Here is a 19919-nt window from a genome sequence, read left to right on the forward strand (position 1 = left end):
TAGTGATTAGGGTTGTTGTGGTAGTTGGGGAGTGAGAGGAGAAATTTGGTCGGACAGGAAGACAGAAGGGTTGGGATATTAATCATTGCTAATCATTTTAAGACTTATTATAGATCTCATCAGGATTTCAATGACAGAATTTGAGTACACTTAAGTTTAGAAACTTGGATATTAGATGGATACAATGTAAGTTTGACCAATAAAATCTCCAAAGTTCTGACTTTGATATGAAATTTTGAGCTTGGTCTGTCACTATTTTATACACAGAAATAACTGACAATATCATCATATTTTTTATTAAAAGTTGATAAAAGAGATACATTTTTGTAAATTAAGATTTTTTTATTTAAATGGTAATTTGAACCAAAAAAAACCAGCAGTATCTGGTACTTCATTTTTCAGTGGCTGCTTCTTAAAAGATTCAGAAGGAAACTAAGAAGCTCACAAACTCCACGCTAATATGTCTGGTTACATTTTGATTTACCTTGGGGAAAAAAGTGTTGGTCATTTTCAGGGTAAACTCTTCTGTAGTATTGTTAGTAATGAGAATAGAGTGAATGAGTTATAGAAATACAGTATAATTGGAAGGTATCCTTGACCACACATTTACAGTAGTATATATTTTAAGTCATGGGTTCGTGGAGATAATGAGATATTTTATGGAATGATTTCTGCTACACATTAGTATGCTTCAGTTATATTCTATGGGTATTACTCATGACATTAACTTTTTAAAAACTTAATAGATTCTAAACTTGATGGATTGAAGACTTTTTTGATTCAAACCAAATATGGTATCTGGTTTAATATCTCTACACACACACTTGTAACATATATACATGCTTAAAGTCAAGTCCAGTTGCAAACAGTACATACCCTGATCTGCCCTCACAGGATTCACTGGCTGATCAAGGTCTGTGTTGTTTTTTTTTTACTGATCACTCCTAACAAAATGCATAGACCCATAATTGATTATACATTATACAATTGCAGATTTTGGTCTATGCATTTTGCAGTTGGACTTGACTTACAAGGAAGAATAAATGGTGTATTTGAATCAAGATTTCTTAAATTGTACCATGATGTTATGCATATCCATATCTAGCACACACATTTTTGGTTTAATCGCAGACATTGATTTTGAAGTCATTCAGATGTCAGATGAAAAACATCTACACATTATGTCTTTAAATACTTTCAGAGTCACCCTGATCTACGATTCTGTCCAGGAGCAAACTGTCCCATAATTGTGCGAGCTCCAGTGTGCAAAGCAAAGAAAGTGGAATGTTCCAGGTGTAAAACTACATTTTGGTAGGATAATTTCATATGCAGATTTTTTTAACATTGTAATTAGATCATGTTAAATGACTCAAAACTGAGATGTGTAGGTATTTATGTATATATTCTGATTATGATCTGGATTCTAATTGCCTATATAGGATATACAGCTATCTCCTTTATAATGTTCTTTGCTATGACACAATTCTAGATGTAAAGTGGTAGCGCTATGGACCACAAAATCAAAATGATAAAAATAGTAATTTATAAAAAAAGAAAGTTGAAACCTTTACATAATAAAAAACTACTGTACTTTATTTTGAAATTACCAGAACATGTTTTTACCTTTATGGTTAATCTCTGTTGTATTCAGGCAATGTAAAATATTGTATTCCTAACAAGCAATTGAACACCTGAAAGTACCCATGTCTCTGATAAGCCATAATTGTCATTGGTCCATATCAACTATTGTATTTGGCTAAAGTACACATTAAAGCCACTACAGCAAATCAGTGACTTTACCTTGTAAACACAGCTCACTGATTACACAGAAGACCAGCTTATTTTCAACCTTTGCTTATTGACACATGGAAACAGATCACAGAAAGCAGTAGTAACAGCATGTCGTTTGAACTTTCTGCTGCTTTCTGTTTTCTGTTGCAGTGTTTTCCAGAAGAGATAAATGTTCATTTGCATATTGTAGCTGCAGTACAAAAAAGGATTATTCATACAGCTTGTTGTGAAATCATATTTAAAAGTGAGTTTGATCTTATGAGTATTTATGATTGAATTAAGACATTTAATCTGGCAACGAAGATGCCCAGGAAAGCCTATTTTGTCAACAGGATTGTGATTTTAAGGGATTCATGGAGGAGGATGTCGAAGAGGCTAAAGCTTTGCTACGGGGACATTTTAACTCATTTGACGATGTTCAGCATGTGATCAAATTTATGAGGACTGCTTCACTGTTAAATGTTAGACTGATGTGGGTATCATCCAGTTCTTCCTAGGCACCAAAAGAGAAATTTTAGATCCCAATCAACAGGAAGTTGGAACTACTATTGGCAGTGGCCAGCAGGACCTGCCAGAAACACCAAACGCTGTTTCCAAAGCCATATTTGCCTTCGGGAAAGGACTGATGTGACTATGAACATTATGCAGCTGAAAAATATCATAGACTTTGCTAACAAAATAAATGTAAATACCCAAGAAAAACGATCTGGTATATAAAAAAAAGCTAAAACCATGAAATACTTCTAGTTGGAAATGCACATCATATGAGTGAATAGAGTTATTCTACTTGGATTAGTACTTTTTATGTACAAATATGTTTGTTTGGGACAGTATTTGGATTATAAATGGATTACATTCATGTTTTTAAGTTTGTAACTTTTTTCTTCTGTTATTCCATGTTCTGGAATAACTAAAAGTGTGCTGCAAATAATATGATGTTACTCAGTCACTGACTACATTACACATTGCACTTGTTATAGACAGGTAGGTGTTCATATAATTAATTGCAAAATGGGTGTTGAAGTGGTAAATGTGTGATTGTGATCTCCTAATTAAAAAAGAATGTCTGGATGCATTGGTCTGATATCAGCCTAAATTTAATGATTTTTTGCATATGATTACAACATTTTTGATCACTTTAATCTTGATTCAGGTAAGCTGGCAAGTATGTTTCTTAAAATGAGATGTTTTTAGCATTGTTCTTCATCATATTTATGAAAAGATGGGTTGAAAGAAAGCAATCTAAAGCTTGGAATATTTTAATTTACTTTTTTTAATATTATTATAGGACATAATTAAATGCATAAATACCATGCAGTGAAATAAATATAATTTACATAAACTGACAGTATTACTATACATTTGACTAGTGTTTTGTTTACACCCTCCCGAATACACAAAAACACCCAACATTTTTGCTCATTTTCACTATATGTCTGTTTGGTACATAATGCATTTGGCAGGTATGGACCCCAACTATGGCATTATAATGGGGGAGAGAGTTGTATGTTAGTGCCTGTTGATTTGGGGGGGGTGTCTTATTTTCTTTTAAGAAATATATTTTGACTGGTCCTTAATCTAGAAGTGTAGACTCCATTAAATGATAATCTAATGTTTGAAAGTTTGAAGCTTGCAAATGACGGTATTACTGTTTCAAAAACCAGATATGCTGGTGACCAGACAGCACAACCAGGAAAACATTTATTTATGACCAATCAGCATAAAGAGTAAAATGGATTTATTTTTGACCAGTCAGTACAACCAGTAAAAACAAATTTACTTGGCATTGAAATCATCATTAAATCATTCAGTCCACAAACACAAAAAATTGAAATAAAGCCAAATATTGATGTCGATATGACTGAGTCACAAGAGAATTCATGAAGTCTATTGACTTAGACTTTCCAACAGTGCAGTCTGGATTTTACTGTTACGGAATTTAATATTCTACCAATGAGAAGTCACGTTATGTGTATCATTTTGTTAGAATATAATATTCTACTGATCAGATTACATGTTACATTTGCAGATTTGTTAGAATTAATTTAAATTTTTATGTCAAAATTTTGATGCTGATACAGATAATATTCGATCTAATATTACATAAACAGAATTTTGAAGAAGCTATTATGAGTTGTGTCCCTTTATGGACTTTGGCTTATATCCAAGTACAACACTCATTTTCAAACAATACACTTTCCCTAGTATAAGCCAGACTTCATTGGGGATATCAATAACAGGGCAATAACCAGTCAGAATTAATTTTTCATTCATTGGAAGAGGTGACTCAATGATCAGTTATCCTCTGCCTTTGCGGATAAGTAATTTGTTCAGCGTAAGAGCAGCCCCCACTTTTTGGGTCAAACTTTAGGAGGTAAACATAGCAAAACCCATGTAGGACTATTGTTTTCTTCAACTTGTAACTATACATTTTGGATGTCACAGTGGCACTTTACTTCAAATCAATGGTTTACGCCAGTCTCAGATATGAATCGTACATAATGCTTTATTACTTTGACCTTATTGGGAAAGAGACAATGCAGCTTCTAAAGGGAACTAACATATATGTGATAGAGTGAGATGATATTATTAGTGGGTGCTGATTATGACAGTTTGGTTTGATTTCCTTATTTATGGCACATTAACACAAGTTGGTTATTTAGTGCTGGTGCGCATGGAGTACACTTATTTGCCCAAGTATACCATGGTAGCCACACTGGATTGGTCAGCTGGTACGATTTGTACCCATGCTGTCTTTATTACAATCTGGGGTCACTTCATCCTCACAAAATTTACCCAGGTAATAATTGTACAGTGTTGGTATTGCATCAATGACAGCCAAGCCATCAGATAACCTTGCTTTATTGGATGGGTGGGAAAATACTGTATCCCATCATTAAAAACATGGCAGAATGTTTAGTTTTTCATTTTATAATATTTATGTAAAATTTATTTTGCCAATTACCAGGTAGTAATGAGTTAATAATTATCATGAATCTTAGGGTAAAGTTGAGTGTACCATGTATATGGTATACAGTGTTCCAACCTATATGTTAAATCAAGAGTTTTTGTTTTCAATGGATATATTAAATAGAACACAGAGTATCTTGGTGTAAATGATTGTTACATTTGGAAAATAGTTCACTTTTTTATGCTTACAGCTTTAAATGTGGGATAGAATATCATGCTCCAACAGATTGTGATGTGATCAAGAAGTGGCTGACAAAGTGTGCTGATGACTCAGAGACAGCCAACTACATTAGTGCTCATACAAAAGATGTAAGCAACCATTTTCAAATTTGTTCCCTTTTTGCTTTTTTTTACACTGAATTAGTTAGAGTCCTGGTTTTCACTCATTTGTGCATACTATATAATATTAAGTGTCAGTTTACTCCTTGGGTACAGTGAAATTAATATATTGGAGAATTTAATGGCTCCTTCCAGTTTTGGCCCGTGAATTCTCAGCATTGATGCTTATTACCTAAGAAGTATTTTTTCCAATTATTTTGTTCTTTAATTTTCCCATCTAACTGCTGCTTGTCTATTTCTCATTCATCAAGCATAAGTCATATACTTGTGAACTAATAGTAGTGATATTTTGTTTCACTTATCTTCTAGGAAAATCAAGATTTCAGGATTCCCAATGATGTGTGAGAATGATGTACTTGATTAGCAACTTCCCATATGTTTCCATGTCATTCAGTGTTAAGCCAGAAATTTAAAATGGGGTTGGGTGGGGGTGAAGAACACTTAATGCTGTCAGGGCACTTTTTTTACTAGAACGGGATTTGTCAAGAGTTGCATTGTTATAATGATATTTGTAATTTTTACAGTGACTTGTTTTCATCTCAAATTGTAATTAAATTAAAAGAATTTATATATAAAATAAAGCAAAGCTGAGTTAACATTGTGGATATAACAGTAGCTATAAAGTAATTAATAGTATTTATTAAGAAACAGAGAATATTCAGTGCAAATTAAGTTCCAACCATGACCAGTTTACATGTTTACTGGTTCTACATAAAGGATTTATTTACCATTACAAAATTATTGGTAAATATGTATTTGTTAATAGATGTCAGCAAGTTGTCTACATCATTAATTTTTTATATTGTATGTCTTCATTTTGATATATGCAGTAAAGGCTAGCAAGTACAGTGTAACCCCGTTATAGCAGGCTTCATTATAACACAGCTTCGGATATAACATGGTTGTGTATGCATGTATTTTTCTCGTACGCAAAAAAAAAATATTTCTTCTTAAAAGTATGAAAAAAACTTGTATGCTTATGATCACTACCAGTAGTGGCATAAAATGCAAAGTAATTTTCCAGTCTTTTGAAACCATAAATATCTGGCTGTCGGGTTACTTTTAAATTTGTTTAAATGTTTTCGTTTCTCAATTAATAGCCTGATCCCTTGGGTAGCCTCAGCAAGATGATAGCTGTCTCCAGCTGACCAAAATCTAGACCAGTTTAAGTACATGTACATGTAGCATGTAAACAACTATAACCTTGTGCTACTGGCAACAATATTGTCATGAATTGTTTAGTGACAAGTGTTTGTTGACAATAGGTTATAGATCAAATGAGGATTAACACTCTTTATGTATGTATTATTTGTGTTTTCTAATGGAATGTGACTGATAACATGAATTTTATAATATGTTGTTGTTGTAGGGTTTAACACCATTTTTCAGCACACGATAGGCTATACATAGTGGCCAGTATTAATGGTGGAGGAAGAACCCAGGAAAATCCCAGAAAGAACCACCGACCACAAGAAGCTACTGGCAAGCTTTTTCACATATCCACATTAGCCGAATCCGAGAATCAAACCCACGCAGACAGAGGTGAGATGGCAGTGATCTGTAACAAAGAGCGCTTTAGTCCACTCGGCCACTCGGGGCCCCAATTTTATAATATGTGATCTGTACTTAATTTCATGGAATTTTTTAATACACATGTACAGTACTTAAGACATTATTGAATATACTACACAAATGTAAGTTGTCAATATGCAGATGTATTTCAGAGTAGTTTTGTTATCATTTAATCAAAATCACATTTTTGTGCTCACTTTTATTATCCCCCCCCCCCAACTCACCACCCTCATTCATCTTTTTGTTATTTGGTACATGCCACATTTTCTTTAGCTAACTGATTTGGTTGGTTATAACAGGGTTTGGTATACAAAACAGGTTCTATGGACCAAAATCACCATGTTATAGCGGGGTCACTCTGTACTGATTGCATATTGTAGCTTCCTTTTAACAGAGCTAGACCAAAAATAGAAATTGTCTACCCTGTGGCACTTATGTTTGTACTGTATACATTGTTCTAACCATGTAGTTGCTAAATTTGTTGTTGTTATTGTTTTTGTAGGGTTTAATGCCATTTTTCAGCACATGATAGGCTATACATGGCGGCCAGTATTAATGGTGGCTGAAGAACCCGGGAAAACCCCGGTAAGAACCACCGAGCCATGAGAAGCTACTGGCAAGCTTTCTCACATACCCACATTGGCTGAATCCGAGACTCGAACCCATGCAGACAGAGGTGAGATGGCCGTGATCCATAACGGAGAGCACTTTAGACCACTCGGCCACTTGGGGCCCCTGCTAAATTTGTTACATGTATGAAATGTGCAAGAGGGAGCTTTCAAGAATGACATTTTACCTCAAAGTACAAACTCCAAAATTGAATAAGACATTTAAGACTAGTGTGACTACATCATAAAAGTTTCTTAAAAAGGTCAGGTATATGAGATGCTGTTGTTATTGGTGATGAAATAGGGACAAGTTGTACCACAGGGGCTCATATCATTGCTTAAAATTTGTTTATAAATACTATATGTCAATGATATAGTATATAATAATAGATTATGCATGGTACTTATATTATTTATAAGTTGTGTGATGTAGGTATTCACATTACACAGGAATTATTCTTCACAATCAACACTCGCAACATCAGTTGTAATGTCAAAAATATATATCAAGATCATTAACAACTGTTTTTAAATGTAAAAAAATTGATGTAATATGTCAGTCCTTTATATTTATTAATGTAATATGTCATACGTCAGATTTATATATAGCCTCAGCCTTATTCTTCATTCTACATGAAAACTAGGCTGACAGCTGGGTTGTGTCTCAGCTAACATGGTAGGTATTGATAAATAGTGACAGTATTGAACTAGATAAGAAATTCATTGAAAATAAATAAAATAGTTGGAAGAGATGTTACCTTAAAGTAGGAGATTCTTGAATGGATGTTCTTCAGAGAAACCTATCTGATTTTCAGACTTAGAAAGTTTTTCACTCTGCATGATTGTATAAATCCCTCAAGCAACCTTTATGAAATAGCAAGGTTTATACATGTAGTTGCTTTGGGTTTTTATTGTAAAAGTGGCTTATACTCTGTATATTTAGGCTTGAAGATTTTTTACTCATTGTGACAGAAATAACAAAGTCATCTTTGAGATTAGTGATCTTTAATGGGACAGACACTTTTATGCCAGGATGCTTGCAGCAACACCTTTGATCTTAAATTTATGCCCAGGCTAACACGCATCTGTAAATAGGTGTTTAATCTGAGTAGAATTTGATCAGCAATCAATCAGTCAAGTGCTACAATTTTGAAGAAAAAAAAGTTAAACTAACAACAGACCTACTAACCCTTATGACTCGACTGGTAGTCTCATGGTAATGACCCTTAAAATACAGAAATATGATTGCTACAGTAGAATCCAGATACTGGCATGATTTTGATCTGAGTTTCATATTAGATTCAATGGACATTGTCAGGGAAGCAGATTAACTTTACAGGAGTACCTCAGACACTTTAAACTGCACTTATTGTTTCATACAAAACATCTGAATGATCAAACTGATGATCAAACTGTTGCATATAGATACAAGTTCAAGATGAACAGGACTATTAGCCTCTCAAGATTAAACGCACAGCATGGAAGAATATAAAGAAATATCTGCATTAATTTACATCATGTGTTGATTTGAGCATATCTTATGACAGGAGAGATTATTGTCATTGCCACGTGAAATGGAAAAAAGAAAAGCTAAGGATTGTGTCAAGTTGAGAGATATTAGAAAGCCATTTAGCTCCATAGGGTTTAAAACTGCAGTTTGTGAATCTGTACATGGGATGATTAGGGTTTAAGTGTACTTTACAAACTTAAGCAGCCCCAGATCATATTTCTGATCTTTTTAAACGCATGTTTTCCAAATTGACAATAGAAGTAAATTATATTTTTATACAAGTGCAGAAAATCGGTCTAACGTATGGAAAAATATTGACAGCATTACAGTGTGGTTTGTAATGAGGCATAGAAAATGACAGTATTTATAAGATTCTAATTGTGCCGTTTTAAGAAGGCAGAACGGGGCACTTAAGGGTGTATATGAGTGAGAAAGATGTTCTAAAGAGGGCAGAGGGACACAAAAGTATGGGCAGATAGGAGGGCCTTTGAGTGCTGGGGTGCCCATCTATATCTTTTTGGCTGGAACACTGTCATCAACTTGAGCTGATGGGCTGAAAATGTTTGTTGCTAATAATTTTGTGTTGCATAAATTTTATTTTTACAGTTTACATACCCATTCTTGTCTTTTTTTTACAGTGTCCAAAGTGTCATGTGTGTATAGAAAAGAATGGTGGTTGTAATCATATGGTGAGTATATTAGATGGAGGATTTAAACAGTACTTTAGCAAAAAGTTCTTGATTTAAAATGACATTTTATTATTGAAATGCTTTATGGAAATTCATGAGTATTTTCAGTATATCTATAAATATATTGTTGAAAGGTTAACATTATGCTATTAGATATGTTACATATTTCTAAATCCATGCAACTGTCATTATTTAAATAAGATCAACACAAAATATAGTGAATTGGAATAAAACATTTAGTTTGGGAGAACATTATTTAAACCAAAATATCAGAAGGAATACTACCACCACAACTACTGCTACTGCTGCTAGACATTTTCATTCACATGCTACAGTATCTAATTCATGTGCAAAAATTGATTTTGTATAGGCTTCAAAAGATGACTATGTATTTGCACATACAGAAATCAGAGGGTGTGTGCATCAAGTAAGCTCTGTACATACATTATCAAATTTGTAGCAAACATTCAAAACATTTCTGGCACACTTTAAAAAGTTGACACCATATGCTTATGCAAATTTGTAATCATTATTGACTGGCTGCTTGTCTCTAGTCTGCTAGACTGCATATTGAGCAGCTTGTAGACCAAGATGCACAGCCATGAGTTGCTGAGTACATCATTATCCAGTGATATTGTTTGTTCGTTTACGTAACTACCTAGGTGACCATGTTATGCAAGATGAGTGTAGTGGCTTCTTATTTCACTAATGCAGATTGTGCAGTGTAATTTATTAGAAAATATTGTCACCCACTGTAAAGCAAAAATGTACATATGATGAGTCTGTTGTTGAGGTAATGGCCAAATTAAAAATTGCTGCCCAGAACAAGATAAGTAGATCATATGACTTGGCATGTTATAGGTATCTGATGAATTGTTAAGATTTATGTGTTATAGACTATGGTAATGGTTAGAAATTAACAACCAAAGCAAACACTCCTTACATTAAGTCAGTGTTAACACAGATGCTGCCAAATGACTTTCCAAAGGAATGTGAATGTATAATGATCTAAATAAAGTGTATAACTGCCATTTTAAGTTATGTAGCAATAAATTCTAAAAACTGACACCCATTACTGAATGCATACATGACTTATATAACTTTTACTGTAGGAGTAATCAGTAGTGCCAACAACATATACGCTCTTCTCTAGGCGAATTATGCTATGGCAGATCAGGATCTTTGTTGTTTGTAGTTTGACTCAATTTATAAGCAAGTATAGACAGTATCTGCAACTGCATTTGCGAAGTGTTTTCTTGTTACAGCAATGTTCCAAGTGTAAATATGACTTTTGTTGGATGTGTTTGGGAGACTGGAAGACACATGGTAGCGAGTATTATGAGTGCAGCAGATATAAGGAGAATCCAAACATTGCCAATGAGTCAGTACATGCTCAGGCCAGAGAAGCTTTGAAGAAATACCTCTTCTACTTTGAGAGGGTAAGATATGCGATATGTTGAATTATGCTCTCGCTGTCAAAGGAAAAGGGGGAATGTTGCATTGCTGTTGTCCTTATGTCCGAATGTATTTATATCCACCCCCAGAACATTTTTTTTACAGATTTTGGATCATTTTGGAAAAAGCCATGTTATTATAATTAAGCAAGAAGTGCTTGAGATTGACAAATGAAATTTGGTTGGCATATTTACATGCTTGTTTGGATGACCTGATTAGATTTCACTTATTACAGCAATTTCACCACAGCAGCTAATTTTAAAATCTTGTCATCTCTGAAGAAATCAGAGATGATTTCATCTCAGCAGTTAAAAGGAAGAAATGGTCTTTATATTGAATTCCTGGAAATTCTTTTCGTTAGTAGAACATCATTCCCTTCATGAAACTTTTGTTGCAAGTTTGGGTGTAAAATTTATTTATCAAGTGTTGCTCATGTTTGAATCAGGAAACTTGATAATTGGACACATCTTTGTTAGTACTACCCCAGTACAACCAAAGATTGCTGTAACCTACATTTTATGCTTTACTAACATAGATAAGGATTTGTATTTAGCTCATGACCACATAGATTTTTCCATGCTCTGTACTTCCTAGCCTTCACAGATGGTCCTTTTTGACCAGTACTGCTGGAAGTTGGTATAAATATTTTTTTTTTCAGGAATAAACTTTCCATATTAATAAGTGTGCAGTGTAAATCGTGATAGGTTACTTTCAGCAGGTTAACTGTATTGTACATGTGAATAAAATTAGATTAGTGGATTGCATGCATTTCATGTGAGGTGTCAGCTGAAGTGGCTAATCAAGGTAGTCACTTGTATCACAGGCTGTCACTCCAAGGTTACTCAGAGCCTGTGACATTCACTAAGCAAAATCTGGATTTCTAGGGATGGACAATAATAATTAGCTATTATTACAATGCAAGCAAATAAAAAAAAAATTAAAAACAATTAATCTCTTTTCTTTTCTTCACTCATTATGGTACTCTAGTTTGACTTAGCAAAGAATGTTTTTTTAATACTGTTTTTAGTTTTTATGCTCAGTCTATGTCTGTTTTTAAAAATCTTAGATAAAGGTCCAACATTTTGTGGTCAAGATCATGTTAGTCTGAATACATTTTCTGCATGAATATCAGTGTTTACAATGGATGCTGGAGACTGCTAGGAGCTTCATAGGCGTGAGCTATGTAATCATTGATAACATTCTGGTTAATTCACATGTGATAGTTATAATGTTGGCAGTGGTGCGCAGAGGAAAAGCTGAAATGTTCTAAACACAAATTATTGCTCAATGAACAACATAAAAAAAAGAAAGTGAAGGATCATTCAAGCTTTTTTAGTCTTACTGTACTTTGTTCTGAATTTAGTTTCAAGTTCCTTTAGATTTCATTGTTCCATGTTATTTGGCAACTTGGCATTCATCGATTTTTATTAAACATAATCACAGTGATGCACATTAAGTTTGGCAGTGTCTATTTGGTTGCATTGAAAGAATATGCTTAAAAATAAGATGAGATCTTGGTATTTGTGTCAAAAGCATAATGAAATTAGAGATTTGGCAACAACAAATCTAGAGCAAAACGTTCAAATTTTTGGCTATTTTGGCTAAAAGAAGTTGTTCTGTTCATTGCTGCAATTCACTGCAAAGAGAGAGTATAAAAATGTATTTCAAGAGTCATAAATACATTACATTGCTGTTCCTTTGATATAACTTCTGCAGTATCTACACATAAGCATTACAGTTTTCTTTGTATTTTAATCTGAAATACATAATGGAAAGTATTCTTAATTTTATTTGCATGCCCAGTCCAGGTCATTGTGTCCTTGGGAAAGGCAATTTGCTCCTTATATCCTTAACATGATGTGGCAGTTGATGTGTTAAAAGTGCTATTAAAACCAACAAAAACTAAGACCAGACATTTCCCCAACTCACAATACAGGCAGTCAGTCATCTTTCTCTGGCAACAGTAATAATTTACATCTCATTAATAGATGATCTAAAGGTAAATATGCATCATTACAGTCACAGGGTTCCCACGCTACCGGGAAATTGGGAAAAAATTGGGAGAAATGATAATTGTTTTCCTGATCGTGAAAAGTCCTTGAATTTCACAAATATTGATAAAAATCAAGAAAAACCTGGGAATTTTCTGCCACCATCTAACGCTCGAAACAATGACATAATTGAGTCATAACTAAACTGATTGTGAGTAAAATTTATCAAGTTCTAACCAGAACATTTGGAGGGTGAAGTACAGATCATTTGGGTGCTTGGAATAAAGATATATGCTGTGTCAATCCAATTGCTCAGTGGATTAGATTCATATATTAGACTTTTATTTTCAAACTCAGCTTGATATCCATATATTTCGTTACATAGAAGGTATGAAAACCAGTCTAGCATTACAAGAGGCCAACATGGTCATGGCAAGGTGTTGCCACTTATCAGATGGCCGAGCAAACTTAAAAATTGTAAGATTTCTCGGAAATTGCAGTTGTGAGTGTTAAAATTGTTATGTCTTTAATCTGCTGAAAGACAAGATAAAACTACGGCATTGATGTAGTGTTACCTGGTACTCACAGTTTGCATTGTTAGTCGCATGAGTACACAAATCTAACAACCCACATTTTCAAATGTTGTAGAGAATTTTTTTTAATGAAAGTCTTATGCTGGTTGTAATAAAAATACAAAAATGAAAGAACACAAAATTCTCCATATTTATATATTCTGAAAACAACTTCTGAAGTTTTGTTGTATCATGTGCTCTCTCCTTAATAAATAAGACTGGGCAGATTGCTGGTTTTTAAAAATGTATCTGACTTTCATTTAATATAATTGAATTTCTGTACAACACTAAAAAGGAGTTTGTTGTTGATATCACATGACTATTGGACTTCCGATGTCATCATTTGAGATTTGTGAAGTCATGTGACTAGTAGTGCAAATGGCAAGTACAGGATCAGGTTTCATCTATGCTGTAGTTTCGTCTAGTCTGTCAGCAGATTAAAGACATAACGTTTATAATACTTGCCATTTCTGAGAAAATAAATATTTTCCTATTGATTTCATGGAGGTATGAGTCGATATAACATAAGGTTAAATTTGCTAGGCCCACTGGTAAGCGACTACCATATGTCGCTATGCACGGTGGCAGCAAATTCCAAATTTTCGTTATGCAATTGCAATGACAACACACCCCAACCTAAATGTCTAAATATGAAAAATGGGGTGGGAATATTCGGAGGAAACCCAGATTAGAAAACAAACTGATATTCATTTTAAGCCAGATTTGTAGTCCAAATTGTTGTATCTCAGAGCTGTAATGAGAAATTGTCATCCCTTGTAGTATATATTAAAAAATGATACGAGCCCCTGTATCAATACAGGCTTGGGGATTGATTTAACGAGTTTAATGAATTACAAGAAGACAAGTTGATTCTACAGAAAATTCAGTCCTTGTTTATACAACAGTATATAATTTTGAAGACCTTGTGTCGAAATTTAAATCAACCGATTTGAAAATGTTTTTAAATGATGGATTTTTAACCAGATTATATTGTTTGAAAAATCTAGTTTGGGATTTTATTGGCACAGATAAATTTAGGGTTAGACTCTTTTTGTTACAAGACAAGATTTTAATTATTTGCTTTCATTGTTTTTTATATATACTGTAATAGGAAATGTTTACTTTCTTTAAGGCGCATATATATATATATATATATATATATATATATATATATATATATATATATTGCTATAGAATTCTTTAGAATTAAAGGTTTAAAAGGAAACAAAACTAATTTATGTTCATGATGTAGTTCCCACTTGGCAACATAATGCAGGTCAGCAAAATAATCTTAGAATTTTTATTCTTTGCATTGAAATGACTTCACATGCCAATTTATAGGAATATAATCAAACTTGTTCCATGTGATACATTTTGTGGTTTTGTACACAATCATCTTTTCAGACTTAGATGTTTTGGAGAAAGAAACATCTTTAGATTCAGAAAAGGCATGTTTTACATTCAAAAATGTTCTTTAATTCCATTCAGTAATGGTCATATGTGAACCTTGAAAAACTTAATTTCACCCTGGAAATGAACTGGAAATGACCCGGAAATCTATCATTAGAAAAGGATGTGAACCATGCAGTCAGTATGTCAAACAACAAATATTTTATCTTATATCTTTAAAAAAAATTATGTTTTAATTATTTATAGATATTACTTAGATACTTTTGTCATCATAATTTTAAATCACAGGAATTCTAATTTTGTTTGCGCTTTCCAAACCACCTTCAAAATTGTTTTTTCGTTGTGATCCCTGTCATTCCCAGAATCCCCCTGCAGACTTCAATTAAAACTGTATTTCAGCGGATTACTTTTTTTCATTAAAATGCTGATCTTGTCCTTTTTCACAAATAATCAGGCAATAATGTCTCTTTTTTAGTGGGAAAATCATGCTAAGAGTCTGCAGTTGGAAGAACAAACACTGCATAAGATAACATCTCGGATCCATGATAAAGTGATGAATAACACAGGGACTTGGATTGACTGGCAGTACCTCTTGGATGCTGCTCACCTTCTTAAAAAGGTTGGTTCTTATCCACACTGTATATCTTGCCTGCATTAGCCAATAGTAAAACAAGACATTGGACTATGTGGGTCAAGTTCCCACCATTGGATCAGTTATCTTTGTGTGTCCATGGGCATGGCATATTACAGTCTTCATTAGGTGATGTGCCATGAAACACCAAACACCATAAAACACCAGACAAAAACAGATTTTTACTAAAACATTGTTAGCACCTTCGGTGGAAATGGATGTGTTGAAACTGTCATCCACATCAAGATTAGGGAGTGTAGATCATAGCAAAGGTAAAAGGTGCCTATAACTATGATATGTATTTGTCTATGATAGGGAAAGCCCACCTAAGGCCAGGTCAGTATCTGTCTGGGATAATGAAATCCCCACCCCCTAAGGGTTAGCATTTGTCTGGATAGGGAAATCCCCCCTAAGGGTTAGCATTTGTCTGGATAGGGAAATCCCACCTAAGGGTCAGTGTCTGTCTGGGATAGGAAAATCCCTACTGAGGGTCGGCATCTGTCTGGGAGAGGGATATCCCACCAAATGGTCAGCATTTGTAGGTATGAGTGAGGTCTTGCAGAGTTCCAGTCCACAGATTTGATCCTGTGGGTTGCTTTTGCCTTTTCTAGACCAATGCATATGATAGATATCTTTGGTGACACTTCTTACTTGGAAATAGTGTTGGGAAATAATATGGCTTGTCTATGGTATGGATATACAGTATATAATCTTTTATAAGTTGGGTCCGACTGCAAACAACCTCAGATCTGCTGTTGCATAACGTGTAAGCAAATCAGGGTCTATTTTGTTTGTTATACTGATTAGTCCAGACAAATTGCTTAAACCCAGACCTGTTAGCATCTTATGTTATGACAGATCTGGGTCTATGCAGTTTGTAATTGATCCAAGTTATAAATCAGTAAATATGGTTTACATTACTGCAAAGAGTTTATTCTAAACAATAATTAACAAAATGTTTCCTTTAGATATTAAAACTGCAAGAAACGTTGCTGACATCATGAACAAAATCTACATTGTCAGTGAGTACACTCACATGGGATAGATGATCTCACATGACTTTCTCAAATGGGCAAGCTGTATCATATATGTATAGAAATGAGAATTTCTGTTCTCTTATTGTTGTATATGTGTGACACAGTCTGCCCATTTGAGAAAGCCTTGTGGGATACACAACAGTTTAATTTTTGACAGTGAAGGTGATGTTATTTTGCTTATGTCATGAATGTCTGCAACTACTTTTTGCAGATTTAATGTAGAAGAGACAGTATTTACTGGTTTACTAACAGTTATTCTTGTGTATAACAAAATCTTTGTTTTAAATAAAACTTTGTATTAAGTAAAACTTTTTATGCTTTTTTCTTAATGAGTTATCATTTTTTGCAAAAAATTTCGTGTGTTCCTATTGCTGAGTCTATACCAGTGATGTGATTTGTTGAACATCATTTCTGAGCGAGAAATTAGAGATGAGTATTCCATCATATGTGTTGGTATAGGACCCGTGGAATGAGACTATGTGAGCAAATACTCAGCATGCCAGTGGTAGGGGCATACAGTATTTTCCTTGTCCATCCGACCATCTATCATTCAGTTGCACGTTTTTTAAGTATTGCATTTTAGGTCAGTTTTCAGACATTGTAATGGAAAGTCCATGTACCATGAACCCATTGAATTAATACGTAGAAGTGTGAATAAACAAATTAAAAAGGTAATGTTTCTTCCAGTATTATAACAATATGGTTCCTGGAGTTTAATCGAATTTTCCACACTGTTATGATGTATTATCCATTCTTTGTTATCAAAAGGTTTGTATTTCTAAAAATAATTACAAAATTTTATAGTCTTACTAAAATTAGTAACAAAATTATAGCCATTGGCCTATGATGTCAATTTTATGTCAAGGTATGCAAATCACATGTAGGTAAATTATTAGACCAGATTATTGTTATTGTTCTTAGAAATTGTTCCACTGATGGTAACACTTTTAAAAAAATTTGTTTGAAAATGCTTTTTAAGGAAATTACAATGATTTCTCAAATAATGTTTCAAATGTAATATAAATTCTTTTGTAACATAAAAACAATTTGGAAAGTATAATAAGGATTATTTATTTCATTATGTATACATTAAGAACATTAGGAGTTATTTTCTTCCATCTGATATTATATAAATTAATATCACAGCAGCTCTGCAAGCCATCAGTTTCTCAATACTTTGATTTTATTCCGTTTCAGTGTCGATATACTCTTCAGTATACATATCCTTATGCATACTACATGGAAAAGAGTGCCAGAAAACAGCTGGTAAGTAGGAAATTATATTAATAATAGGCTTCACAGGCAAAAAGTTTGGTATATTTTTGGCTTGGGGTAATTTCAGTCCCACAATGTTTATGGCAGAGTGTTTATTCTTTTTTACCAAATATTGTTTGTATTGCTTATAATAGCAACAAACTATATGGTCTTACTTAAAAGTGTGCCCCAGGTGGCTGAGTGGTCTAAAGCACTCACCAATACAGATAACTGACATCTTGCCTCTATCTGAGACTTGAACCCACACAGATAGAGGTGAGATGGCAGTGATCCGTAACGGAGAGCGGTTTAGACCACTCAGCCACTCTGGGCTCCTGGATCACATGTAAAGAGGATGATGAGGAGCTTGTTTCTAGCAATACAATTTAGAAATATATTACTTTGCAGCCTTTGTGCACAATTATAGCTATAAATTTCAGAGTATATTTTGTGTGATTGCTGCAGTTTCAAAGTTTTTATACCTAGGTGGAATGAGTATTAGGTATTATTGTGACAGCCACATAGAATGGATACTTCTCTTTTTCAGTTTGAATATCAGCAAGCTCAGCTAGAAGCAGAAGTTGAGAACTTGTCCTGGAAGGTTGAGCGGGCTGAAATTACCGACAGAGGAGTATGTTATAATTGGAATTATCATACACATATTGCTCAGTTTTGAACTAAAAAAAATATGAAGGAGCATAGCTAGGAAATTACAATAATTGCATGGCCATGGATGCAATTTAAATTAATGGGTCAGAATTTGCTCAGGCTTGCATGGAGATTTTGTCAAATTATACTTCTCTAAAAGTAAAACTTAAATTTAGACAAAATCTTTTACGTAACCCGTAATGTAAACAAAATTTTAAATATATGTAGTGTTTGAAACATGTAAATGCCCAACGAAATCTGTCTGTCAGCATAGTGTAGATGTAGAGAAAAGTGAAAGCATTATTTTGGTTTCCTAAAACATAAGGCTGAAGTTGCAAGTCAGTAAATATCTAGTGAAACAAGACTGTTTTATGTTGATCAAAGTCTCCTTGGCCTCACAATATAATGTGAGTTTTTGAACAAGAGATATTTTGTGCTCTAAATGGAACTTGGGATAAGCTGTAGGTTATCAGTACTAATAATGTAACTTAACTGCCATTTTTAACTGAAAAGAAATTGCAGCTGAGTTGTCTGCACTGGTTATTGTGTCCATGATCTTGGGGGAAACATCATAGTAGGCAGATGGATCAGTCTTTGTAGGAATAATCCTAAGTTTTGTGACTTTTGATTCATATAATAGCATTTCATCTGTTGTTTCAGTATGAAAGAATTTTTTTATATATTTTCTTGTGAGAACATTGATATTCTTCGTGATAGAAGAATTTCATAGATTCTTTCTTAAATTTTTGTAATAGATGACCGGAATTAGAATTTGATGTGGATTTTAGTCACTGGTGTTGTAAAATATTTAACACATTTCTCTGTAAAAATAGAATTATGCTGATTTTGATATATTGAATGCTAGATTTTGCAACTGTTATGGAAACGTTGGGTTTTCTAGAATTATTTTCTTTTCATATTTGTGGATATCATTATTGAAAATTATATCCATGTCTACAAATGTGGTTTCAGCCTGTGGATGGAACCATATACAAAAATGTATATCAAACCCAGTAGCTATAATAAATTAAAACGAATATGAAATCAACAGATGCTTTTTTTTAGTATTAACTGCAAGACTTTTATATTGATAAGTTTGCCGTTTTTATACGAGAACCATATAATGTTATGGTGTTTTCCAGCACGCATCTAGTCATTCTTATGTCCATCTGTCTGTTATCAATTTCATCTTTGCTAAGATAGCTAAAGTATCTAGTCATCAACCATTATCAAACTTTGTGCATGCTTTCACTTGGGGTAAGGAAGAACCCTTTCAGTTTTGTGTGTCGAAATGTCAAAGGTCAAGATCACTATGACTTAGAGAAGAAACATGTTTTTCACTAAATTCTCAAGGTCTCCACCATTTGTAGTTAATAAAATTGGTAGATGGCTTGCACATGGGATAAGGAAGAATCTTGTCAATTTTGTGGTCAATATGTCAG

At 33.6% G+C, this 19919-nt stretch overlaps 1 protein-coding gene across 2 annotated transcripts in view; it reads left to right on the forward strand.

Moving 5' to 3' along the window:
- The window catches only part of LOC149799657 (putative E3 ubiquitin-protein ligase ariadne-2), a 66344-nt gene that overhangs the window by 35997 nt on the left and 10428 nt on the right, over positions 1-19919 (forward strand). For both annotated transcript variants that reach the window (XM_089959003.1, XM_089959004.1), the window contains exons 7-13: positions 1202-1311; positions 4953-5070; positions 9429-9479; positions 10745-10918; positions 15383-15526; positions 17773-17841; positions 18377-18460. In XM_089959003.1, coding sequence (XP_089815129.1) covers positions 1202-1311; positions 4953-5070; positions 9429-9479; positions 10745-10918; positions 15383-15526; positions 17773-17841; positions 18377-18460 — 750 coding nt within the window. The remainder of the gene's footprint in view (positions 1-1201; positions 1312-4952; positions 5071-9428; positions 9480-10744; positions 10919-15382; positions 15527-17772; positions 17842-18376; positions 18461-19919) is intronic.

This window comes from Sinohyriopsis cumingii, chromosome 5, assembly GCF_028554795.1.
Source record: "Sinohyriopsis cumingii isolate HCF-2022 chromosome 5, ASM2855479v2, whole genome shotgun sequence".
Taxonomy (NCBI): domain Eukaryota; kingdom Metazoa; phylum Mollusca; class Bivalvia; order Unionida; family Unionidae; genus Sinohyriopsis; species Sinohyriopsis cumingii.